The sequence below is a fragment of the Tiliqua scincoides genome, chromosome 2 (assembly GCF_035046505.1).
Source record: "Tiliqua scincoides isolate rTilSci1 chromosome 2, rTilSci1.hap2, whole genome shotgun sequence".
NCBI lineage: Eukaryota > Metazoa > Chordata > Lepidosauria > Squamata > Scincidae > Tiliqua > Tiliqua scincoides.
In genome coordinates this window covers 118578760-118605086 of record NC_089822.1, presented here as the reverse complement: position 1 = coordinate 118605086, position 26327 = coordinate 118578760, and the positions used below count along the sequence as shown (strand labels likewise).

General features: G+C 45.3%; 2 protein-coding genes across 2 annotated transcripts; both read right to left on the bottom strand.

Annotated features, from left to right (window-relative positions):
- Positions 1–12557: 12557 nt before the first annotated feature.
- Positions 12558–13493, bottom strand: LOC136641471 (olfactory receptor 1B1-like). The gene has a single exon (XM_066617290.1). It carries the CDS (start codon positions 13491–13493, stop codon positions 12558–12560), a length of 936 nt encoding a protein of 311 aa, XP_066473387.1.
- Positions 13494–22292: 8799 nt separating this feature from the next.
- On the bottom strand, positions 22293–23228 carry LOC136638690 (olfactory receptor 1B1-like). The gene has a single exon (XM_066612724.1). The coding sequence runs from the start codon at positions 23226–23228 to the stop codon at positions 22293–22295; it is 936 nt and encodes a 311-aa protein (XP_066468821.1).
- Between the last annotated feature and the right edge of the window lie 3099 nt (positions 23229–26327).

Genomic DNA, 26327 nt, shown 5'->3' with positions numbered 1-26327 from the left:
GCGAAGAGTGAGGGCCCAATCCTATCCAACTTCCCAGCGCTGATGCAGTCATGCCAAAAAGGCATACACTGCATCCTGCAGTAGAGAGGCAGTCAGGGAGGCCTCCTCAAGAAAGGGAATATTTGTTCCCTTACATCTGGGCTTCATTGTGGCTGCATCAGTGCTGGAAATTTGGATAGGATTGGTCCCTGGGCCCTTTTAGGAGATGGTCAGTTTCACTGGTATGTGGTCACTGCTGTCAGTTTCACTGCAGAGCTGCTTAGAATGCTTCTGAGCAGCTTCCTTGGTTATCAGCAGGCTACAAACTGGAAGTTGGGGCTGAGCTCACTGAGTCAATTAATAGAGCTTTCTGGATCACCAAGTATTGGATATCACAACTTTTACTGTATCTCATTCTTTTATGGAGCTACAATAAAAATTTCAAGGCCTTTCCCAGTTTGAAGAGGCACTTGGCCAATAGTCTGAGGCTAAGAGGCAAAGAAGGAAGGCCCATAGCCAGGGAGACAGGCCAGGGACAGACTGCACTTGCTCCCAGTGTGGAAGGGATTGTCACTCCCGAATCGGCCTTTTCAGCCACACTAGACGCTGTTCCAGAACCACCTTTCAGAGCGCGATACCATAGTCTTTCGAGACTGAAGGTTGCCAACTACTAATAACAATTTCAAGGGTGTGGGCCTATGTTATTATATAGCATTTTTAAAATTATTAATTCATATAATTTATTTATGGGCCATTCCCATGTGGACCAGCTGACAGCGGAACTTGAGTTCCGCTGCTGGTTAGCACCTTACGGCTATTGCAAAAAGTGCTCCAGCAGTGCCCAAAGTAGTGTGCTGCAGGAGTACCAGCAGGAAGGCCCACTGGTGGAGCATTTTGGACCCACGGAGGCAGGTAGGACATTGGGGGAGGCAGGACCACGATGACCTCTTGCGTCCAAGAGGATGAATTCTGAGAAGTTAGATTGTCCATTATGTCATTTCCCTGCCAATGAGGAAATAGCTGCAGATTGGCCTGATAGTAAAATTCCTTCCTCAATTGTTAAAGGTCCAGGAGCCCTAAATGGAAAGGTTGGCCACCCCTGTCATAATACTACAGTTGCTTTTTAAACCACAGAGGAAAGCACGGATATTCAGGACTTGGACTGAGCTGATCCTTAGCTATACTTTATATATAGACAACTGTTTTTGTGAAATTCAGGCCACATCTAAACCTAAAAACTTTCAAGCTTTTCAGCTCCAGTTTTCCCTGAGAATACTTGGATATGGAGATGACAGGAACTCTGTTTGCTGAATTGTTCAAAATTCTCTTTTGAACAATTCTCAACCTACACCAGGTAGGCTGAAGCCTGCCTCAGGTGATACTGCATGTCTCTCTCTCTCTCTCTCTCTCTCTCTCTCACACACACACACACACACACACACACACACACACACACACACACACACACACACACACACACACACACACGAGTCTGAACTCTCAGGGAAAAACATTCTATGGCACTTCGGCTGTCAGTGAAATCCGACCATTCCACCTGCTTAGTCTCTCTTGGTCCTTTAAGAAGAACTTTTCATAAATTGATCTGCAAGCATCAGGCAGTGCCTGACAGTGTTCATGGAAAAGTAAAGAGCAGGTATATTAAAAAAAAAAGAAGTCAGATGTAGTGAAAGGACAAAGGGATGGACTGTAGCTCAGCAGTAGACCTGCAACAGACCATGCAGATCTGCACCAGCTATTTATCTAGCAAATGGTTCAAATAACCCCCCCCCCCCCCGCACTGCAAAGGCTTACCCCAGGGTAAGGGAACAATTGTTCCCTTATCCAGAGGAGACCTCTGCAATAGCCATCCCACCATAAGATGCAATGATACTCCTTTTGGTGCAGCTGTAGCCGTGGAGGGGAACAATAGGATTGGGCTCTTGTTCTTGTGTAAGTGTGCATAGGATTGCAGCCTAGTTTTTCTTTAATTGAGACACAGATTAGGTCCACACCTGCATAGTTGCAATGCTTCCCTGACCATTACCTGGGAACCTATGGGGTTCATGCAATGTTCTGTAGGCTGCCTCCCCCCTTCCACCTCCCTTCCTTTCTTGTCTGTGAGTGCCCAGACAAGCAAAAAAATGAAGCGCAGGTGCCTTGTAAGGTGTGCGTGCATTTGTGCAGCCTCGTAGCTCAGCTGCATGCAGAGGAGAGGTGCCCTGCCACCCGCTGCCTCCATTCCTTGACCCTGTGTCTTCAGGTGAGCCCTGGCAACCTGGTTTCTCAGGAGTCAGATCAGGACTCCAGCCAGCCTGGGAAGTCCCTTTTGTGGGTGGGTGAGGGGGCCGGAGGATGGGGGGCCAGGGGGAGGAGGAGAGGGGCCTGAGAAGGGGGAGGAATGGGAGTAATGAGGAGGAGGAGGAGAAGAAGGAGCAGGCTCCCAAAGGCATGACTGGCTGGCTTGCTGGCTGGGGGGTGGTTTCCCTGGGAGTGGGTTTCTCTGAATGTGATTTCCCTGGGAGTCTGGACTCCAGCTGGCCAGGGAACACAGAGGAAGGGAGTTGGCAGCAGTGTGGCAGCAGGAGAGGGGAGAAACAATATGCTCAATCCCCAGTCCTGGTACCCCCTCCCCAGTTGGCAGAATTGGGCCCCCTGTATGTGCACTTCTAATGCCCAGGGGTGGAGCAAGGGATCCAGGGAACCAGGTTTTTGCACCCCTTTTGGAGAGGGAAACAGGCAGCATCTCTGCTGTCTTACTGCAAGCTGCCCACTTGGGAAGAAGCAATTCCAGAAGTTGCAGAACAGGCACCACCGTAGCCAAGTACAGCAGGTGTAACCCCTGACTTTTCCTCCTCAGAGAGCAGCAGCAGCTTTGTCCATGGGGAGCCCTCCCCCACACCACACTTGGCCAGTTCCCCTATCAGATTGCAATCCTATGCATGCTTACCTTGGAGTAAGCCCCATTGACTATAATGGGACTTACTTCTGAGTAGACATGCCTAGAATGGGGCTGTTAGTCACACCGTGGCTGTGATGGACTTCTCCAGAAATTTCTCCAATCCCCTTTTAAAGGCATCTAGTCTAGACACCATCATCACATCTTGAGGCAAGGAGTTCCACAGACTAATGGCAGAGTAGGCAGCTGTTGTTTTGTGGCTGCAGCCTACCTATAGGCTTGCTCACACTCTCTTAGCTCCAACCAAAGTAGTCCACAGCTAGAGCATAACAGCAGTTAGAACAGGAAGTGAAGAGAGTCTTTTTCCCCACCTTGCAGTGCACACCGAAAGGACTTTTCTTCCTGGGACATGCAGCAGCCATTCTGAGATATCGCTCTGAGCTGGTGCTTCTCCTTCAGGACCGACCTACCTAAATTGTGTTGAACACTTTCCTAAGGAGACTGGACTCACAAGTGGGGGGAGCAGGGCCAGGGCTGTGTAACATAAGGGACTGTGGAGGGATGTGTGTGCTTTTTGTTGGCTCTTTTAACTACCTTGCATGACTTGCCTATAATCCCCTTGTGCTTAACCTCTCCCTTTTTGAGATGTTTTTCCACACTTAAAAGAGGCAAGGGCTGTGCGTAATGTGGTCTGGTGTGGGGGAAAAGAGACTGGATTGAATTGGGTGGGTATGAAAACCTCTGAGTTGGGGGGGGGGAATTACTCGTATTTTGTGTTCCATGTTGTGTTCCATGTTGTGTTTGGACTCACCTCCCTGCATTACAATCTCTGCGCATGAACTTGAGGTTGTCCATGACTTTGTGTACCTTGGCTCAACGATCTCCGACACTCTTTCTCTCGATACCGAGCTAAACAAACGCATCGGTAAAGCAGCTACCACGTTTTCCAGACTCACAAAGAGAGTCTGGTCCAACAAGAAGCTGACGGAACATACCAAGATCCAGGTCTACAGAGCTTGCGTCCTGAGTACACTTCTGTACTGCAGTGAGTCATGGACTCTTCACTCACAACAGGAGAGGAGAGAACTGAATGCTTTCCACATGCGCTGCCTCCGACGTATTCTCGGCATCACCTGGCAGGACAAAGTTCCAAACAACACAGTCCTGGAACGTGCTGGAATCCCTAGCATGTATGCACTACTGAAACAGAGACGCCTGCGTTGGCTCGGTCATGTCGTGAGAATGGATGATGGCTGGATCCCAAAGGATCTCCTCTATGGAGAACTCGTGCAAGGAAAGCGCCCTACAGGTAGACCACAGCTGCGATACAAGGACATCTGCAAGAGGGATCTGAAGGCCTTAGGAGTGGACCTCAACAAGTGGGAAACCCTGGCCTCTGAGCGGCCCGCTTGGAGGCAGGCTGTGCAACATGGCCTTTCCCAGTTTGAAGAGACACTTGGCCAACAGTCTGAGGCTAAGAGGCAAAGAAGGAAGGCCCATAGCCAGGGAGACAGGCCAGGGACAGACTGCACTTGCTCCCAGTGTGGAAGGGATTGTCACTCCCGAATTGGCCTTTTCAGCCACACTAGACGCTGTTCCAGAACCACCTTTCAGAGCGCGATACCATAGTCTTTCGAGACTGAAGGTTGCCAACTATACTGTGTTCCATGTATTCCATGTAAACCCAAGACTTTCACAGCTAGTGAAGCAAATGCAAGCCCAACCATCAAATAATCTTCTTATGTATTACAAATTTAATTGTATTTTTTGTGTGCGAGGGTGGGGGGGTTGCATGTGGTCCCCGCCGTCTCCAAATTTTGCCTTAGTGGTCCCTGAGCTCCTAAAGGTTGGGAACCACTGCTGTAGAAGGAAGGTAAGAGGAAGGAGGCAGGGGGACTCCACCTCCACCTCCTCCTCCTCCTTGCCCATCTGGTCTTCCTGCTGGGCAGGCAAGAAGGAGGTGGAGCCAAGCAATCCTATTTTGATCTCCCAGGACAGTTAGAGATCAGGATTGCTGTTCTGCTTCCTCCTGGAGCTCCATTACAGCAAACATTTGCAGTAGTGATGCTTGAGAAAGAAGTCAGGCTACTGCCCTCTGCCTACTTGCTCTCAATGAACAAGAAGAGGATCAGAGAGCCAGATGAAACAACTTGGAGGGGGGCAAGCTGGGGGTTGGCAGGCAGGTGTGGGGGGTGCAGTCGCCCCGTGTCAGTTCTCCACTTGCTCCCACCCTCAGCTTGAAATGGCCACTTCAGTCAGCCCTGTGCACTTGCACTGCCGCTGTGTGACACTGCACTGGGCATTGAAGTGTGGGGGAGGGAGTCCTCTCACTGCCACAATCACTGCTGGCTGTCAAGTAAGCCATGGCATAGTTAAGAGGGACAGGGGGCATATTAGCCCTGGTACCATATCTTGAGGGGATGCCAACCTGCACTGTTAACAGCAGATCCCGAGGTAGGCGAGCACTCACAGGGAAGAATTGTGAGGTGGGGGAGGCCACACACTGCTTCTTCTTGCCTCAGAACCCCTTAGAAGGCTTCTGAAAGGCACTTCTGGATTTGGGCAAAAACCTTTCTTAGAAGTGCCTTTCTAAGGCCTTCTGAGGATTGAGGAGGCCATCAAGGAGGTGGTCTGAGACATGGGGAGGCTGCACGCGACCTCCTCATAGCTCAGAAGACCACCTGGAGGTCTTAGAAAGGCACTCCCAGTTTTCACAAAAACCTAGACACAGGGGGAGTGTTGAAAATTTTTGTGCCCCCAAGTGCCAGATACCTGAGGCCAGGGTTTCTCAAACTTTCAGGGAGCTTTACTCCCTCAATAAGTTCTTGTGTGGGAGGGGCTAGGGCAGCAACGTGATCCCCAGGATTGCGTTGCTAAGGGGGGCAATGGGGGGGGTGCTTGTGCCTTACTTTGCATGATGCTGGGCTGCAGCAGGCTGCAGGAGGTGCAGGCAGCCCTGCACAGTGCTCCCCGATGCTTGGAACCTGCAAAAGAAGTGGACGCAAAGCACCTCCTGCAAAACAGAAGTGCTCAAACCCACCAGTTTGAGAACCACCGCCTTAGGCTAAGGTATCTGGTATTCGGGGGCACAAAAATTTTCAGCACTCCTCCCTATGTTCTTCGCGGCACCACTGCAGGTAAGCAGCTGAGAGGAAGTTTGGGCATCTGATAGAGAACAGGAGTAAGGGAAAGAGAGGAAAGGAACAAGTTGGGAAGTACTCTGGGAGGTTAGGGGAGAGACCAGGCTCCCAAAGACATTGTTGGGGATCTGTTGAGGTCTGATTTGGCTTGCAATTTGTAATAATGGAATTATTTTCTGACTTTGGGGAAAAATAATTTGGTTTTCTGGGTCCAACTACAAACCTAACTGTGCTGGGGGCAGGTGGATATATAGCACATATGCACAGATGGATATAGCATAAATGTGGAGAGTGCAGGAACAGATTTATTCAAAGTCCAAAAGGAAACAATTGAGTTTAGAAAACTCAGAGGTTTTCCTGATCATTCATTCATTCCGCACCACCTGTTGCATAGGCACTGTACAAAAACACATAATATTTGCTCTGTTAGGCTGTCCACTGCAGGTGAGCTGTTGGACCATACTGTTGTTAACAAAGGAGTGAAACAAGGGTGCATTCTGGCCCCAATGCTCTTCAGTCTTTTTATAAGTGATCTGGCTCCCCTATTGGCTAAGGTGGATGCCCGCAGTCCTAAAATTGGTCCATTGCTGGTACCACTTCTCCTTTATGCAGATGACATGGTGCTAGTTTCTCAAAGTAGCCTTGGGCTTAAGCACTTAGTCAATGCTTGTATTGGTTATTTAGCTTTGAATCACTTGCATCTTAATTACAATAAATCCAAGATCCTTGTTTTTGAAAAGTCATGGAAACCCTGCTCATGGATTTTTGGTGGCAATCACATGCAGCAGATCATTTTGATATTTGGGAAAAAAATTTCTTTACAGACAGCATTGGGCCTCTCATCCTACGCTAGCACTCAAATCTGCCAAAATTCACACTCAGGCAATATATAGGTTCTTTTACTCCCGTGGTAATTTGTTTGTCCCTGCTGCAATGAACGTATTCAACGCAAAGGCTGTTTCCCAATTTTTGTATGGTATACAGATATGGCTCCCTGCATTCAACATCGAGGCAGAGAGAGTCCAATCTAATTTTTTGTACAAAATCATGGGCTGCTGCACTGTCTCATATGCCACTGTGTTTGTAGGCAGGACAAGTGCAATTCAAGACACAAACCTGGACCAGGTTTCTTAAATATAGACTCCGGGTCTGGAATATTTATTTATTTATTTATTTATTTATTTATTTATTTATACAGGAATTTATATACCACCTTTCTTTGGTCGTCAAATTTCTCCTCAGATTTTAATCCAAGGTGGTTTACATAGGCAGGCTGTTCTAAACCCCCGTAGGGATTTTTACAATTGAATAGTTCTAGTCTTTCATAGAACTCCTCGTTCCAACTGGATTCCTTCCCGGTCTGGCTTCTTTCTGGCCCTTCGCCTCCCATGCTCCACTTGACGGCAACTCCTCTCTGCCACCAAGGGTCAGCTCATCAGTATATCAGCGTGTCGTCAGTTCTCGAGTACTTCCGGTTGTTTCGAACTGGCAGCCTCAGATCTTCAGGCATACAAGGCGGCAGCTCTACCAACTGTGTGCTCCGTTACTTGAAGCCATCATTACAGATGAGGTGCAATAAGTGGAATTTACTATGTTCCTTCATAAATTACAGTCTGTGGGTCTCTCTGCTGAGATGTTGGGTACTGTTTCTCTGTCCAGGGCAGAGAACATTATACTGACAGACTACATGATATTGATTAGCAGGAGTTATTTGCCAAGGCATTGGTTTGTTCTCCTCTGACTCTGCAACTACAGGTTGAGCCTCATTATTCGCCTCATTATTTATTATTATTATTTATTATTATTATTTATTATTATTATTATTATTGTTGTTGTTGTTGTTGTTATTGTTATTGTTATTGTTATTATTATTAACAACAGTATTTATATACCACATTTCAACAAAAGTTCACAAAGCGGTTTACAGAGAAAAATCTTTATAATATTAAAGTCCACTTTAACGGATGTGCAGTTGATAGTGAAGATTGTCTGTGTATCTTTAATAAGGGAGTTATTGAGAACATATTTCATATCCTCTTACATTGCCCTTTGTAAGATGATTTGGGGCAGACTGAATTGTACCCTTATTTACCAGCATATATATGGAATATGGATGAAGCCTTTATCCGACTATTACTGGTTTCAGAATGTCAAGATTTTCCTCAGACAGATTGCTTTGTATCTTTTATTAGTCATTCACCTCCACCAAAGTATGCACTATTTCTTCTGGACACTAAGGGATTACTCCAATGTGATTAGTTACCCAGGAAGCGGGGGTTGTTATCCTATTTAAATTTATTGACACCCATCCCAAGATTGATACAAACCAATCATCTCCGCTCTGTTTAATTGTTTTGTTTGTTTGTATGCTGCTTACGATTCACTGTTTGCCAAAGATCTTCAGCAGCTCATGAACTGTTTTAGCAAGGCCTGCCAAGACTTTGGACTGACAATCAGCCTGAAGAAAACACAGGTTCAGGATGGGGACTCACCTCCCTGCATTGCAATCTCTGCACATGAGCTGGAGGTTGTCCATGACTTTGTGTACCTTGGCTCAACGATCTCTGACACACTTTCTCTGGATACCAAGCTAAACGAACGCATCAGTAAAGCAACTACCACGTTTTCCAGACTCACAAAGAGAGTCTGGTCCAACAAGAAGCTGATGGAACATACCAAGATCCAGATCTACAGAGCTTGCGTCTTGACTATACTTCTGTACTGCAGCAAGTCATGGACTCTTCACTCACAACAGGAGAAGAAGCTGAACACTTTCCACATGCACTGTCTCTGACGCATCCTCAGTATCACCTGGCAGGACAAAGTTCCAAACAACACAGTCCTGGAACGAGCTGGAATCCCCAGCATGTATACAGTGCTGAAACAGAGACGGCTTGGTCATGTTGTGAGAATGGGCAATGGTTGGATCCCAAAGGATCTCCTCTATGGAGAACTTGTGCAGGGAAAGCACCCTATAGGTAGACCACAGCTGCGCTACAAGGATATCTGCAAGAGGGATCTGAACAAAATAGGTACTCACAGCAGAGAAGCTGAGATATGACAGGTACACAGTGAGCTACACAGTGAGTATCGGGGTGGTTGCAGGTGCCCAGGGGTGCAATCAAAGTAGAAATAGGGAAGTCCCTTGCACGCTGGCCTATTGGATGACTCTCCTGGTCAGAGAATTGGTCCCCTTGGGAAAAGGTGGCCCAATCACTTCCTGAGCAACCATCTTCCTTTGGGCTGAATAGAAAAAATACTTTAACACACACCCTACTTTGGTAGAAATCATAAATCAGGACTACTCTTGAGGTATATCAGGGTGGTGGAGTTTCACTTTTCATACAGTTTTCCTTGCAGAACAAGGTACTGAGCAATGTCCAGATGGTCCTAGAGCAGGGGTGCCCAAACCCCGGCCCAGGGGCTGCTTGTGGCCCTCAGGGGCTCCTAATCAGGCCCTCGGGGAGCCCCCAGTCTCCAATGAGCCTCTGGCCCTCCAGAGACTTGCTGGAGCCCATGCTGGCCCGATGTAACTGCTTTCAGCATGAGGACAACTGTTCAACCTCTCACCTGAGCTGTGGGACGAGGGCTCCCTCCACTACTTGCTATTTCACGTCTGTGATGCAGCAGTGGCAGCGAAGGAAAGACTGGCCTTGCTTTGTACAAGGCCTTTTATAGGCCTTGAGCTACTGCAAGACCTTCATTCATTCATATAAGTTCCATCTCTAATAAATTTATGTAAATTTATTCAAATTTTCAAAGTAAATTCATTTTTTTCCTGGCCCCCAACACAGTGTCAGAGAGATGATGTGGCCCTCCTGCCAAAATGTTTGGACAAACCTGTCCTAGAGAGACAAACAAACTTTAAATGTTAGTCCTGGGTCCCCCTCTCCTGGGGGAGATACATTAAAAAAACAAAGGGGATGGGAAGGGAATGGAAAAGAAGGGGACATTAAAAGAAAACTTATAAAAGATGGCATCTAACATAGATGGGTTGTCTTTCCTGGTCAACAGATGACTCTGTAGCCATAGCCGTGACACCATGCAATAGAAACAGGTACATGTTTAGATGGATAAGAGGTTTGTGGTTACTGTGAATGGGCACCCCCCTCCCCCACAGTATGGTGTAGCAGTGGTTTGGGAATTGAACTTCAAATCCTCACTCAGCCATGAAGCTGAAGTTGGGCCAGTCAGCCTCATCTACCACACAGGGTTGTTGTTAGGACAAAAGGAGGGGACCCTGAACTCTTTGGAGGAAGGGTAGTATTAAAAAAATGAAAAATAAAAACAAATAAATGTGCATTCTGTACACATAAATTGAAATGAAAAAATGTCCAGGCTACAGCAGTAGGAACCCTAAATAACCTGGTGCCAGCATGCATCATATGAACATACCCATATTTTAATATCTTCCTCAGAGCCACAGTTCCATGTTCCTCCACCATCTGAGGTACTGTGGGAGATTATGCAGGGCAAAGTCTTTTTGGCAGTGACACCAAGACTGTGAAATTTCCTTCCCAGAGTGCTTTGCTCTACCTCCTCTTTGTGGCCATTTCAGAACCAGGCAAAGTTAGAACCAGGCAGGAGGTCTGGTCTAGAGGGTAGAGCCTCCATTACCCCGAAGATAACATCAGAAGCTCGCCAGTTCGAGGACACCAGCACTCCCTTAACGGCTGAGAATGGCAAGACCTTGAAGCAGCTGACAAGCAGAGCGGAGTGATTCCACCTGCTCTTGGTGTGAGCAAGAAGTGTCTTGGCTGCCCTCCATGTGAGAGATGGAGCTGCTTGTCAGCCTGCCTGGGAGAACTGGAGGCCAGAAGTGAGACCAAACCAGGAAGATCCATTCTGAAATGTTGTTGGTTCTTGAAAGAGAGAACCTCTATGTTTGTAAAAATCCCCTTGAGGGATTTAGAAATGCCTGTCTATGTAAACCGCCTTGAATAAAGTCAGAGGAGTAATCCGATGACCAGAAAGGCAGTGTATAAATACCTAGTTATTATTATTTTATTTCAGTGAGCATTTCAAGATACTATACAGTATTTAAAATAAACCTCTGAGGGTTCTGAAGAGGGCCAGCCCAGTTAGTTCCACTGCCTGAGACTTCATGCACATTCTCTCCAAAACAAAACAATTCCTTACGTTCTCACTGCGCTCTGCTGTTGTACATGGTTTAAAGTTTTAATGCATGCAAGGCAAGAATGTGTCTCTTTAAACTCGGGCAGCCGAATCCTAACTTGTGCTGGAACAGTTAGGCCGGCGAGCCTGTGCTGTATCCAGCGCATGTTTCGGGCGGCTCATGGGTCAGTTTGAGGCAAGGGGAAGCTTTTCCCCTTACCTTGGGGAGAGCCATAGCAGCCCCAAAGCGTCTACTTTGATCTGCGCCACCTAAATCTGTGGCACAAATCCAAGCAGCCTGGGACTGCCCTGGGCTGTCTGGGAACTGCCTCCCATTCCCCACCCACCCAACCCTAGAAATGCCCACCACCCGCCCTCCCCCAGCCCTCTCTATGCCTCCTCGACTCCTGCACCGGCCAAGCTCAGCCAACACAACTTACCCATCCCCAGGTCCCGCATCAGCAGCCTATACAGCACTTTTGCAACATTGAGCTGGAGCAAGGGACTTGCATCAGCCCAAGAGCACCTTTGGATTGTGCCCTAAATGTCATGCCAGTACATTATGGAGCAACAGGAGGGTGTAGCAAAGTACTTCTTCCCCATGCAGTGTTTAAAGTTGAAAGGGAAAATGTTCCCATTCAACTTTAAACTCTGTGTGAGGGCGAGGTGTGGGAAGGGAATAAAATAATCCAATTCTTTCTTGTTTTTAGCAAGCAGGGAGCAGATCAATGTGGCTTTCATTTGCAACAGGCTAGAAGGGCTGGGGGCTGGGGATAAGAATAGGCCCTCAGTTTGGCTGTACTTGTCGTAAGAGGCGACTAAACAGCCACCGGGTAGATGGGGCTCGTCAGCCTGGGAAGGCAGCTCATCTGAGAGAAGGAAAACTCTGATCCCAAACCTCCACTGCCTTGAGGCTACATCCAGTTAAGGAAAAGGCTTCAGGAGTCAACCTTGAGGCAAAATCAGGAGCCGGAGTCCCTGAGGCAGTTCATGGCTGAACACAATCAAGTTCTGGCAACTCCTGCGACGCCGCTGGAACCAACCGTATTGGCTTCTGCCTTTCCATTGGACCATTTCAGCGATGTGGAGAGGGGGGATTTGCTGCATGGGTAACAGCCTATCCTCCATACCTACTTTACCCAGGCTTTGCGTACTGGAGAGGACACTGTTCCAGAGCCACCATTCAGAGCGCGATACCATAGTCTTCCGAGACTAAAGGATGCCAACAACAGAAGAGGCAGTGGGGGTGGCAGACCTGAAGGGCACACCAAATTGCCACCCGCTTGCTTCCCTTGCCATCTGCCACTGACACATCAGGTTCCTCCATGTCTGGGCTGCCCCTTTGAGCCACTCACTCTCTAAAGAGAGGTTACCTTCTTTGGATGGGAGGGGAGCAGTGTGCAGGGGCCTGTGTTATCATTTGTCCACTATTGAGAAAAGAACCTCCTCCTTAAGAGATGCCTGAAGGCTGCCTTCACATCCTTATTCCTGAGGCTGTAGATGTAGGGGTTGGACATTGGGGTGATAACAGTGTACATGACAGCAAAGATGGCCCCTCTCTGGGATGAGTAGCTGGATGTGGGTTGAAAGTAGACACCAATGATGGCTCCATAGAGAAGTACCACCATAGTGAGATGGGAGCCACAGGTGGAGAAAGCTTTGCGTCTTCCTGAGGAAGAGAATTTCACCACGGCTGCTACAATGCGGGCATAGCTGAGGATGATGAAGACAAAAGGTCCAAGGATGATGAGTCCACCCTCAAAGAAAATGGCTGCTTCATTGATCCTGGTGTCTGTGCAGGACAGCTGCAGCAAGGGCTTGTGGTCACAGAAGAAGTGGTCCAGGTGGTTGTCCCCAAGATAAGTAAGATGCAAGATGAGGCCAGCATGGAGCATGGAGTGGAGGGTGGAAACGATCCAGCAGCCAGCTACCAAGTGTCTACAGATCTTCTGGTTCATCACTGTAGCATAGTGAAGTGGATTACAAATGGCCACATAGCGATCCAGAGCCATGACGCTCACCATGAGAAGATCAGTGACACCAAACACATAGAAGAAGAAGAACTGAGCCATGCAGGAATAGAAAGGAATGGTCTTGGAAGAGGAAACCAAGTGAGCCAGCAACTGGGGCACTGTGACTGAGATGAAGCCCACGTCTACCACAGAGAGGCTGCGCAGAAGGAAGTACATGGGGGTCTGGAGTCGGGCATCTAGGGTGATGAGAACAATCATCATGATGTTGCCTAGAAGTCCAGCCACATACATCAGCAGAAAGACAAGGAAGAAGAGAGGCTGCTGTTCAGGCTGGGAGGAGAGGCCAAGAAGGACAAACTCCACAATGTCTGTGCCATTCTCACAGTCCATGGGACCTATGGAGAAAATCACCACATGATATGTTGGGAAGAACCAAAAAGTTTCATAACAGAACTTCCTTGCACACACTAGAAAACTATCTAATCTGTCACTGATAGACACATAGATGTGTGCTTGGAACAGAGGCATCCTTGGGATGGGTGTCACCCAGTGCATTTACACATAAATTTATGCATGTGTCCATGCATAAATTGCATCACCTCCAGTGCCTGGAGGAACTCAACATTCCAGAAATTTGGGGGTGATGTAATGATGCAATCATGTTGTCCCCAACCTTCCGTGCCGTCACATTGCTTTTAATGAGAAAGCCCACCTCAGTTTGACCATCTTTGGCCCTCTCCAGGCCCAGTCGCTTCATGTTCTCGCCAGTGAGCACTGAAAACACAATAGTCGGAAAGAGCACAAGGCAGCTTGGCCTGGAGCAGGCCAAGGATCACCAAACGGAGGTTCAGGCATTGTGGTGTCTCCTCCCCTTAGGGTGACACCCAGTACCATGCGCACCCACTGCACCCCCTAGTAACACCACTGGTTAGGAATGAACTGACTCCTCTTCTGAGAAGAGGGATAGAGATTTGAAGTTGGCTCTCATGGTAGCTGGAAAGGAGCCTATAGGGTAAGTGCTAGAGGACTTTAGGAAGATGTTTTCGAGGCTATTTCCCACCATTTTCCCTGGCATTTAAGTTGGACCAACTGTTTCAAAGTGGGGTATTAAATTATGATGTATAATAATAATAATAATAATAATAAACTTTATTTCTATCCCGCCCTTCTCCCTAAAGGGACCCAGGGTGGCTTACAACATATAAAAACAGATTAAAACATAATTTCACAAACAGATAAAAACATATTAAAAACACATTAACATGTATCTCAATCTAAACACTGTGTTTCTCTTTAGATTGCTTGTTCTGATTGCATACCACTTGGAGCTGGGCCAGAGCAACCATGAGGCCTCAGGTTGCAATTTGGCAGGGGGTGCCCATCGCCATCTGTCCACTCATCTCCCAGACTCCGGATTAGAAAAAGGTGAGGATGGAATGGAAGAGCGAGGAGGTAAGAGTAGTGGACTAGAACTTCTCCCATCACTCTCTTCTCCTCCACACTTCCTCTTCAGCTGTGTCCCCTTCTTCCTTTCCCAATACAGGGCGTGGGGGGAGCCAGTGCCTCACAAGGTGGAAGAGGTCAGTGTGTCACCCTCATGATGGACCTCCTCCTCTGCAGTAGGTGGGGCAACACCCTGGGCAGTGGGCATGGTGATGCACCATTGCCTCACCCCTGCTGGTTTTTGGCTATAACTTTTAATAGAATAGAGATATTTCAATGTGGTTTGTTTCATTGAATTCTGCATGAAATTACACATCAAATTATATATAACATATTGGTATTCTTTGAAAATACCAAGATTTAAAAATTTTTGGCCAGTAATGGTATCACCCCCCCCCCATGTGCGTCACCTGGTGTAGCCCGCACCTCTCAGTGACACCACTGGGGGAGCAGAAGAAAGGGGAATGCAGTATTTGGCATGCCACCTCCAGTGCCAGGAGTTCTTGCACCAGCCCTGATTTGGGCATGGGACAGAGCAGAGACCTTGCATAGCTGCTGCCAATTAGTGCAGGCTGGAGTGATAGTGGTGTTCCCCTTAGGTCTCCTTCATATAACGCAGCTTTAAAAATTTTCAGGGGCAGTTTTCCTGCAGAAAAGCCAATTATGTGTGAAGATATTTATAAATTTAGTTTATTTATTTCATGTTATTATTGCTATTAATGTGGCAGATGGTTGGCAACCTTCAGTCTCGAAAGACTATGGTATAGGCCTACAGCACCCGCTATTCCCAGGTGGTCTCCCATCCAAGTACTAATCAGGCCTGACCCTGCTTAGCTTCCAAGATCAGACAAGCTCAGGAATATGCAGGGTAACAGCTGCTGCTAATGTGGCAGAACATTGTCGTAAAGGGGTAGGGGCAAGAGAAGTATAGGGCTAAGAGGGACGGGCTGGAGTTTTCCTCAAAAAATTCTCCCACACTAGCTATCACATTTCACAAACCCTTAACAGGTAATGAAATATTCTCTGGAAGAAGAAATGATGAGTAAAATATGTTCAGTTTTCCTAATCCACAAGCTGTGCTTTACAGATAAAGTTAACCTCCTGTCCTAACGAATTATTTTACTGCATCAAACTTACATTTTTTTCTTTAAAGTGCAATGTAAATAGCAATAATGTTTTTAACATCAAAAATAATTTTATTAACAGAAGTGATCATGATTGTAACAATAAGAATTGAACATCATTACTGTGATAAGACAATGAGCTATTATATTTACTGTTATAACAGTAACTATAATTATTGATGATAATATAAGTCCTAAGATGTAAGTAATTAGGACAATGGGAGAACCTCTTTAGTTAATTGCTAGGTTTCTGGAGTTGACATCACTGAGCACCTGGATTGAGACAGAATGCTCAGTGACAGCAACATCAAATGCTAATTTGCATACGCAAACTAGCCATCCAAGGCTTCATCACTACAGAGTTCTCATTTCACTAAGTATTCAAATGCAACAGTACTATTCAATGGATGCAGTTCCCTTTCCTCATCTATCCTTGAGTCATCCAGTTGTAAACTATTGGGTGGTGTATATACATTCATGAATCAGCTCTAAAAATTTAGAAGGCATCACATGATACAGACTTTTCACCTTATAGTATATTGTCAAATATAGAATGCACTACAAGCAGTGGCCTAGCTAATGATCGTATAGCCCAGTACCAAGCTCAAAATGTTGCCCTGGAAGTGATGTCACAACAGGAAGTGACATCACGCACGGGTTTTTTAAAAAGTGAAAATTGAGAGGAACCCACCTCCTCCCCCAGCAACTCACCACCCACTTGCTCTGCTGCCTCCCCTCAGTCAGTGACATAGCTAAGGCATCTATTTGCTACCTGGGATCAAAGAAGATTTGTAGCCCCCCCATGACAAAATCAAATTCAATTAAGTAAATAAATAAAAAATGTGCCCCTTATTGGTTAGAGAACACTATGCTGGGGTAAAGAGGGAAGTTTATTCTCTCCCTACTAAATATAAGAGGAGTACCACTTGAAAAAGTGCCTTTTTACCCAATTAGCAGGGGTAACTGTATTATGATACATGGAAATAACTGACTCATATTAACACCTTATTGGTTTCATGCTGTATCATGATAACATGTCATTAAAGCATGTCAATAATATAATAACGTGTCATTGCCTCTCAGAACAATCAGTTTCATAGGTCAGTTTTGAGTTAAGAAAATCCACTTTTTGTTCTAAAAGGCAGTTGTGTTTTCATTTTATGGTTAATTGGCCATAATGTTTGATAGAATAAAGATATTCCAATGCAGTTTATTTCATTGCATTCTGCATTAAATTATCTTTCCAATGATATATAACATGATGGTATTATTCATACATACCAAGATTTTCACAATTTTGGTCACTAGTGTCAAGCTCAGCTTGTTGCCCCCCTAAAGCTTCATGCCCGGTGCAACTGCTTACTCCATTCACCCCCTTAGCTATGCCACTGACTACAAGCACCAGAAAAAAAGTAAAAATTCTAACTTCCTCAATGTTACTGTTTACTTCTCATTAGCAAGTTTTATATTTACTATACTTGAAATCAACTCAGAATTGCCAGATGCATTCATGACACACAGATGTTTATTATTTTAAATCATGTGAATAAATGTTATATTTATATTTATGTTATCTTATATTTGACATAATGACCTACATTAACAGCATGGTCCTGCCTACTTGTGTTTACTCAGAAGTAAGTCTCACTGAATTCAACTGGACTTACTCTCAGGAAAGTGTGTATAGGATCACAGCCTAAGAAAATTACATGTTTAGCAACAAGACATACACCTAATGATTTTCTTAGGACAATATAGGTGATTGAGATTCCAATCTTATCCAATTTTCCAGTGCTGGTACAGCCATGTCAAGGCTGTGGCAGTCCCTCAAGATAAGGGAACATTTGTTCCCTTACCTCAGGATTGCATTGTGGCTGTACCAGTGCTGGAAAGTTGGAAAGGATTGGGCCCCCATTGAGCTCCTTTTTTTTCTTGTTTAATCAACCCAGGATAATGATAAATTGTAAGAGCAATTGTTTAATTAAGAGAGTTTAAGAAAGCAATATTAGAAACAAAGACATTTTAGGAAAATTTCAAAAAGCCACCAACGTTTTCCCTTTCAAATCTCCGACATTTTACTCCAATGCAAGTAATAAATGTTCTATCTTGTTTCAGCCAGTCTTCACATGTTTCTTTATCACCCCACTCATTTAAGATCCGAGAGCTCAGAATTCAGGTGCAAATCCCCACCTTCTTCCAACGCTTTTCAAACCCCCAAGCCTTACAAACTGCTTCCCTCTCACAGCAAAAAACAGAACAGCTAGCTTTATTATTTTATTGCTGATATGTTTCCTAGATGTTTATGCCTCTAGCATTTGCTGCCTTATGTAACCTTATGTACTTAATAAACTAAAATTTATTTTACCAAGTTGTTTCATTGCCTGTTGGGGACAAAGGTTCAGAATCCTGCCTAGCCTTTCAGCAAGCTACCAAGTGCTCATTGAGGTCTCGTAACTTGAGGACTGAAACTTTAATTGGAGAAAGAGCTCAGTGCTCTTTCTGTGCACTGAGCATTTTTCTTGCATCACGTCTGTGATGCAAGGGATAGAGTTAAGCCTAGAGGGTCTCAGTGTCCCTGGACTGTGGCACTGGCACATACAGGGTGGTGGCAGTACTACAGGATGGGGGGGACTTGAGGGCTTTAGGGTTTAGAGAACCAAGAACTCTGAGCACCCCAAACTCTCCTAAGTTTGCAACAGTGGGTAGAAGGAAGGAGTCACATGCAGAAACCCCTGCAAGGAAGGCAGGCAGGAGGAGAAAGGTGTAAAAGAGGTAAGGTAAAGGGGGCAGCACTCCTGCTAAAACAGTATTTAATTCTTTATATAATTACAGTTGGCAGTTGCAGAACTTGCAATAAGAACAGGCCACCAGATCAGATTCGAGCAGATGTAAGCTTTATCCAGGGATAAACAATATCATACCTGGATATAGAGGGAAGCAATTAAAATCCAGAAACACCATCAAAGCATAAATAGAAAGGATTAAGTTTAAGTAATGCTTGGCTCCCCACATTAAAAAGCACAAGCATTTTATGCTTTAAGAACATGGGGGAACAAAGGGTCATGGAATGATAAGTGAGTGTGGAAAGGACTAATTGAAGCCATGAGAAAGTAATCTGCCTTGTTAGTAGGTCACAAGTGAGCAATTCGGCCTTGCTCTTAGTCTATAAGAACTTTGCTTCAGGAAGGTTGGAGTGTCTTGATCTCTTACCTTTTGAGAATTCCTGTCACAGGAATGGGTGAGGCATTAGGAATGTGAGATTTTAATGGACCATGGTCTCAAAACCTGGACAATTTTAATTAAAAAATACAGTATTTAAATCTGATCCTCCAGGTTAAATTAGTCTTGATGTTTGCTTTGTTGTTTGCTTGCCTGCCCCCATTTACATGCTGGGGGGAGGGAGCCAGGGAGGATCTATACCAAGATGTGTGGGTAGGGGAAGCTCAAATCTGAAATTCATGGTCTTGGAAGATTTTTTCCCCACACTGAGTCCAGAAGTAGGCTCGACTGGTGAGGAAAATGGCTAAGGAGACAAATTCCGGGAAGCAAGGTGGGGAAGGGCTGAGGTCCCCTACTTCAAGCATCTCCTAATAGGTCTTCTTAGTGCTGATTTATACTGTATGTGAACTAGGCAGACATGAACACACAGATGAAGCTTTCCTTGCCATGTCTGCCTCAGCCCATACCATACATTTTCTAGTGCTGCAATCTAATACACAACAGGTGTGTGAGACTCTCCACATACTGAACTTGCCACATAAATGGTTGGTGTGGAGTTGGGGATCCTAAAGGCAGAAAAAGTTCCAAAGGCTGCAGAAACACTGCAATACACACTGATCTCTCCTTCGCAGCGCTAAACACAAGAAGACACACACAACAGCATTTTCACTCCCATCTTGCACACCAGACTGGTATCAGAGGACATTCATACATTCTCTTTGCCCTGACCTAGGAATTCACACTCCTTCCCCCCCCCCCGCCTACTTCCACCTGGCCTGGTAACGCCTATATAAGAACCTGCTGTTGGTACTATAGAAAATTTAAATAGCTATGGAGGTGCCTGAAATGGTTTGCTGCTAAAGCCCCCCTCTGCCTACCTGACTCCAGCTGCTTCACCTGCTCCTCACTTCTCAACAGTTTCAACTTCTGGCGTTGAATCAGTGGTGCTGGGTAAAATGGCCAAGCCAAGACTCCTAAGTAGGAGTCTTGAAGTTGCAACAAGAAGCTGAGAGATTCCCATTTAAGGATCAGCGTTGAAAACCTCTGGAGAAATGACGCAAGCAGCCTGAATAGAAGTTAAACTTCAAACTGATGTATGCTGTTTTTGCTTTCTGCATGCATTGATCCATTTTTTAATCTCACTGTGGACAACACTCTTTCCCCATTGTAGCCCCATGCAAATATTTAATCATTGCAGCGTGCTTCATGCATCTGACAAAATGCACTCTCTAGAGCTTGAGTGCTTATGCCATAATAATAGGGTAACACCCCAGTACTATTGTTTTCCCCCTGCTGGTGCAGCCGCCCTGAAAAGGTGCATGCTATGGGGTGAGGGTGGGTGGGTTGGGATGTTTCAGAGGGGGAAAGGGATAAATCCCCTGACCCCTCTATAAGCCTCCAACTCCACAATGGTCTCCTTAGATCTGTACCTGCTTTGGAGCTGTTGCAAGTCTGAGGCGAGAAAGGGGGCAGGGAGGTCGCCAAAATGGAGGATAGGATCCTGAGCACCCCATCACTGCCAGATCAACCCCTCCCACAGCCTCCCACCCCTGGTCCTCCCTCCCACCTGCCATTTTGCTCCATTCCTGCTGCTTCCTTACCTGCTCCAGCGGGTTTGGGGAGATCCATTGTGCTCCTGAACAGCTGGCAACAGTGCCGCATGCTCTGTTAGCAGTCATTTTACAGCAGCGGGACTGTGTTTTACTGCTCTAAATGGTTGAGCGTGACAATCCGAATCCTGGATAGGATTGGGCTGTCCATCGTTAAGGCACATTAGGACTCTTTGCTGCTTTTTCCTGAAATAGACTGACAACCCAATTCTATCCCCCTCCATATTACAGCTTGCAGCTGTTCCTACAGCCACGCCTATGGTGGGGCAATCAGACAGCCTGCAAGAGGTAAGTAAAAATACACACCTCCTGGTAGGCTGCCCAATTGTCTCGGCGTTTCCTCAGATTTGCAGCTGCCATTTTTCTTGCATAAGTCTAAGGAGAACCAAGGGGTGTGTTGGGCTGCAAAATGGGGGATAGTATTTGGTGAAAGTTGCTGCTGTAGATAAACCCACTTCTGCTCTTGACACACCCCTGGCTCCTCCCTCTCCCCCCCAAGTTATCCCCCCTGTCCTCCCCCTTCCTGCCCACAAACCACCCCCCATGCCAACCTACCTGTCCTGGTGCCATCCAGAATCTGCAGCAGCATGGATCTGCTGCTGCAGCTGGCTTGTGTGGCAATGGCACAGTCTTTGTGCCATAACGGGGCCTTTTAGGTCAGTGGGACATTAGTCCTGCTGTCATAAAAGGCCCATAGGACTGGGCAGTAATAAAGGCTACCTTTTAGGAACTTGCTTACAATATTGTGATTTTATTATTTTATTTATTAATTTTTTTAATTTTTATACCACCCTTCCTCCAAGGATCTCAGGCTGGGCCAGCTCCATCTAAGGTCACATGGTAGAAACTTTGAGTTGAAGCTAAGCAGGGCTGGGTCTGCTTGGTTTTTGGATGGGAGACTGCTTGGGACACCCATCTAAGTTTCTTTAAATTCCAATGTAGGAAAAGGGCTGGACTTAAAGGTAACTGTGCCATGTCAGTTTTTGAATGCTGTGCTTTTTTTTTAGTATGTCTAATTTCTTATTTTTAAAGTCTAAATATAGATTATTATTGTGAAGTGCTGCGCACTAATGAAAGGTGGGATACAAACATGTTAAATATATGAATGAATGAATGATCCAGACTATATTATTCAGTTCAGCTATCCACTTCATAATCAGAGACAGTAGCTCATAAATGGAAATACAGCTTCGACCTTGTTATACACAGATTTTTAATGCACGGATTTGACTCAACACAAATGGCCACTGCAAATGAGAAGGAATATGCTGATCCCTGGAGAAGGAGAAAAATGCATCCCTTTAAAATCACAGTTTAAAAAACTGCCTTTCCATACTGTTGTAGGGAGACGGTCATGAAAGCAATTACTTCTTAATGCAAGGGGGGCAGTCAGCAGACAATCCGTCATTCTCTCACCAAGGCAACCAACCCCTCCCTTCCCCCTGAGCATGTGAAAGACAGTTCTGGCTCAGAGTGGAGCTTTCTAAGCCCCTGGAGGGAGACAGATTGATGGATTGTCTACTTAATGACTCTTTCTTACATCACAAAGGTCAGCAAGACTGTTTTTCAATGTCTAAGGCAAAGGGACACTGTTTTTTAAATGAATTTTTTTTTTTTTTGCCATCCACTGAGCTCTGGGAACAGAACCCTCCTGAATAATGAGACTCAACATGTAGAAGCATATTTAATTCCCTAATAAGAGTGAGGAGGGATAGCCTAGCAAAGACAGCTTTCTCACTAATACTATATTAGTGAGATTAATAAAGATTGGTTAATGTGCACCTCTCCCATTACTAATGAGAAAAGACTGTCTTACTCACAAGGTATCTTAAGGCCTCTTTGACATCTTTATTCCTGAGGCTATAGATATAGGGGTTGGACATTGGGGTGATGACAGTGTACATGACAGCAAAGATAGACCCTCGCTGGGATGAGTAGTTAGATGTTGGCAGGAAATAAACACCAATGATGGCCCCATAGAAGAGCACCACTATAGTGAGATGGGAGCCACATGTAGAAAAGGCTTTGCGCCTCCCTGAGGAGGAGAAATTCATCACAGCTGCTACAATGCGGGCATAGGTGAGGATGACGAAGATGAAAGGTCCAAGGATGACGATTACACCTTCAAAGAAGATGGCTGCTTCATTGATGCTGATATCTGAACAGGAGAGCTGTAGCAAGGGCTGATGGTCACAGAAGTAATGGGCCAGGTGGTTGTTTCCACGGTATGTGAGACGCAGGAGGAGGCCAGCATGGAGCATGGAGTGGAGGGTGGAAATGATCCAGCAGCCAGCTACCAAGTGTCTACAGAACTTCTGGTTCATCACTGTAGCATAGTGAAGTGGATTGCAAATGGCCACATAGCGATCCAGAGCCATGACACTCACCACAAGTAGGTCAGTGACACCAAACACATAGAAGAAGAAGAATTGAGCCATGCAGGAATAGAAAGGGATGGTCTTGGAAGAGGAAACTAAGTGAGCCAACATCTGGGGCACTGTGACTGAGATGAAGCCCATATCTACCACAGAGAGACTGCGCAGAAGGAAGTACATGGGGGTCTGGAGTCGGGCGTCTAGGGTGATGAGAACAATCATCATGATGTTGCCTAGAAGTCCCACCACATACATCAGCAAAAAGATGAGGAAGAAGAGGGGCTGCTGTTCAGGCTGGGAGGAGAGGCCAAGAAGGACAAACTCCACAATGTCTGTGCCATTCTCACAGTTCATAGGATCTGTAGAGAAAATCATCTCATGATATGTTGGAAGGAACCAAAAGGGCACATAGCAGAACTTCCTTGTATCAAAGACTATCTATCTTGGGCAGGAGGTCTGGTCTAGAGGGTAGAGCCTCCATTTGCCTGAAGATAACATCCACAAGGTCGCCAGTTTGAGGCCACCGGCACCGTGCAACCTTGAAGCAGCTGACAAGCTGAGCCGAGCTATTCCATCTGCTCTGAGCGTGGGAGGATGGAGGCCAGGATGGAGGCCAGATCAGAACGAAACATCTGAATCGTTGTGGCTCTTGAAAGATAGAGCCTTCTTTCAATTGTAAAAATCCCTACGGGGATTTAAATAAGCCTGCCTATGTAAACCACCTTGAATAAAGTCTTGAATAAAGACCAAGAAAGGCGGTATAAAAATACCTGTATTATTATTATTATTTATTATTATCTATCACTGAATTGAAATTTTGGAAAAATGTTCAAATTGTTGTGTGGCAATTTCCAGGGTATCACTGAGAAGAATTATCTTTATCTCTGTGAATTGGCTCTTCCCCAACCCTCAGCCCACATCAAACTGCATATATAACATGTGTCCCATACTTTTTTTGCTGCCACCAGTCCCATGAGATGAAACCATGAAACAAGCTTTCCTCCTAGCTCTTGGTCTACTTGTCCACTGACAGCCTAGATGCTGAGTTACCTGAGAAGGGGGTTGAAGCATACTGCCCATTGCTTTGCTTTTCTGACTCTCTTACACACACACATCTCCATACAACTACACAACACATTCAGGCGTACTGCTGTGGTTGAGTAGGGCTGTGGAGTAGGTGGTGGTTTGCTCTTCAGGAGGGTTTCAGCCAAGGCAATTGTATCCCTAGTGATACTAGACAGTTGCGAGATGTATATCTGAGTAGGAAGGCTATGTGTGATACATGATCCAGAGCTCTGTGCAGAATGGAAAATGTGACAGGCTGATTCCTACGTCAGCCTCAGTCAGGGGAAAGGAGAATTTCTTCAGGAGAGGGGTGCTAGTTCATACTAGTTGAATTTCAAATTTTGAGATTTAGTTTCTGGATCTGAAACTGGAACTCATCATTGATCCCACTATGTTTTCATACTTGATGGCCAGGTTTTTTATTTTAGGGTTTTGTCAGGTTACATATATCATAAAAGCAACTAGTTATTGTTATACACTACCTACTCTTTTGTATCAGCAATAAAATACTGTTGTATGCAAAGCAGGAGCATATTTTCATCTGCTAAACACCGTGTACTATCAACTGAGGTTAGAAGCTGGGAAGTTAGTGGTAGAGCACCTGCTTTGTATATGGAAGATCCTTGTTCCATCCTTAGCATCTCCAAACAGCCCTGTCAAAACCCTGGAAAACCAGGGTTTGTCAAAAGCCCTATTTGGAAACCTGGAAAGCCACTGCCAGCCAGCATGAACAATACTGAGCCCAATGTCCAATGGTCAATGCTGAGGCCGCTTCATATATTCAAATACTAAATGTTGCACACTCACTTTTTCATATACGTAATCACATTTCAGTTGCCAAATGCAACTGGGGAAAAAAACCCAACATTTGGAGTGACTATTCAACTAACAGCAGTGTAGTAGAAGAGAATATTGGGGAGGCAAATTCATTTTGGCTATAGTGTCATCTCCTCATCAACTCCTGTAGGGCACCCTAAACCAGAGTTTCTCAAACTGTGGGTTGGGACCCACTAGGTGGGTCATGAGCCAATTTCAGGCGAGTCCCCATCTTTTGCAATATTACATTTTTAATATATTAGACTTGATGCTAGCATAATATGTGACTCCATTTGGGGAGATCTGCACTTTGAACAGGCTACAATGTATATACTTTTAACAATGAGAATCAATGAGGCTTACTCCTGTGTAAGTGTAGGTAGGCTTGCAGCCTAGAATTGTTACAAATTTTCTGCTTGATGATGTCACTTCCAGTCATGACATCACTGTCGGTGGGTCCTGACAGATTCTTATTCTAAAAAGTAGTTCCTAAATGTAGGTCCTAAAAGTAGGTCCTAAATGTGTGAGAACCACTGCCCTAAACAATCTTCATGATCTTCAGGTTTGATACATAAACACACCTGTACATCATTGGGTTCAATCTTGACAGTTTTCTTCTGCTGGAACTACACATAAACTGAGTTCCCCTTCTTCTCTGTTGACATGTGTCATTGTGGGAGGAAAGATGTATGCCATTTTCCCCTAAAAATCCTAAAGTTTAGGGTTGATGATTCACAATATGCAGCTGCAGCCCTGAATAACTTGCATTCATTCCAAAAGTATGCATACATATCAGACATCATGTTGAATAACCTTATAAATTCCAACTGTACGTTAGTAAGTAGAATTAAATCAATAATACTGCTGCTGTTGTTGCAGGATATTTCACTTTTATAGTTGACACTTATAAGGTTATTAAATGATTGATATCTGCATGCTCTTTTGAATCCTCTGTAGTACAGTTTAATTTATTGTGGCATTTAATTTAATTTATTCTGGCATTTATTGTGGCATTTAATTTATTGTTCAGGGGCAGGTGGCAGCCATGGATAGTAAATTGGCAAAATAACAGAAAGTTTGAACTCGAAAGGGAGCACTTTAACCCAAAAACCAGCATCCAACAACACTCCCAAATCACCTTGCCCATATATCACAGCCTACATCCCAAAAGGATTATAGTTCCCTATATTCTGTGGATTTAAAAAACATTTTGCATCTTTATGCACAGATGCAAGTTCAGTCACAGGTTATACATTCAGTTATCTCTCTTGCTCTTGTTCACTGAAAGAGAAATTTCAATATGTATATATGCTCAAGCATTTCACTCATTTTCACACCAAGTTGTCTTGGTTCAGAAGACGGTCTTGCTTTTCCTTAGCAAGACAGTCTTCTGATCCAATCAGAAGGGCCCAATCCTATCCAACCTTCCAGCACCAGTGCAGCTGCAATGTAGCCCTGAAGAAAGGGAACAAATATTCCCTTACCTTGGGGAGGCCTCTGTGACTGTCCACCCCCACCATAGGATGCAGCTTGCACCCTGTTGGCATGGTTGCACCAGTGCTAGAAATTTGG

Bases quoted from the DNA above. Each gene is read 5' to 3' on its own strand.
- LOC136641471 (XM_066617290.1), bottom strand. From the start codon at position 13,493: ATGGACTGTGAGAATGGCACAGACATTGTGGAGTTTGTCCTTCTTGGC.
- LOC136638690 (XM_066612724.1), bottom strand. From the start codon at position 23,228: ATGAACTGTGAGAATGGCACAGACATTGTGGAGTTTGTCCTTCTTGGC.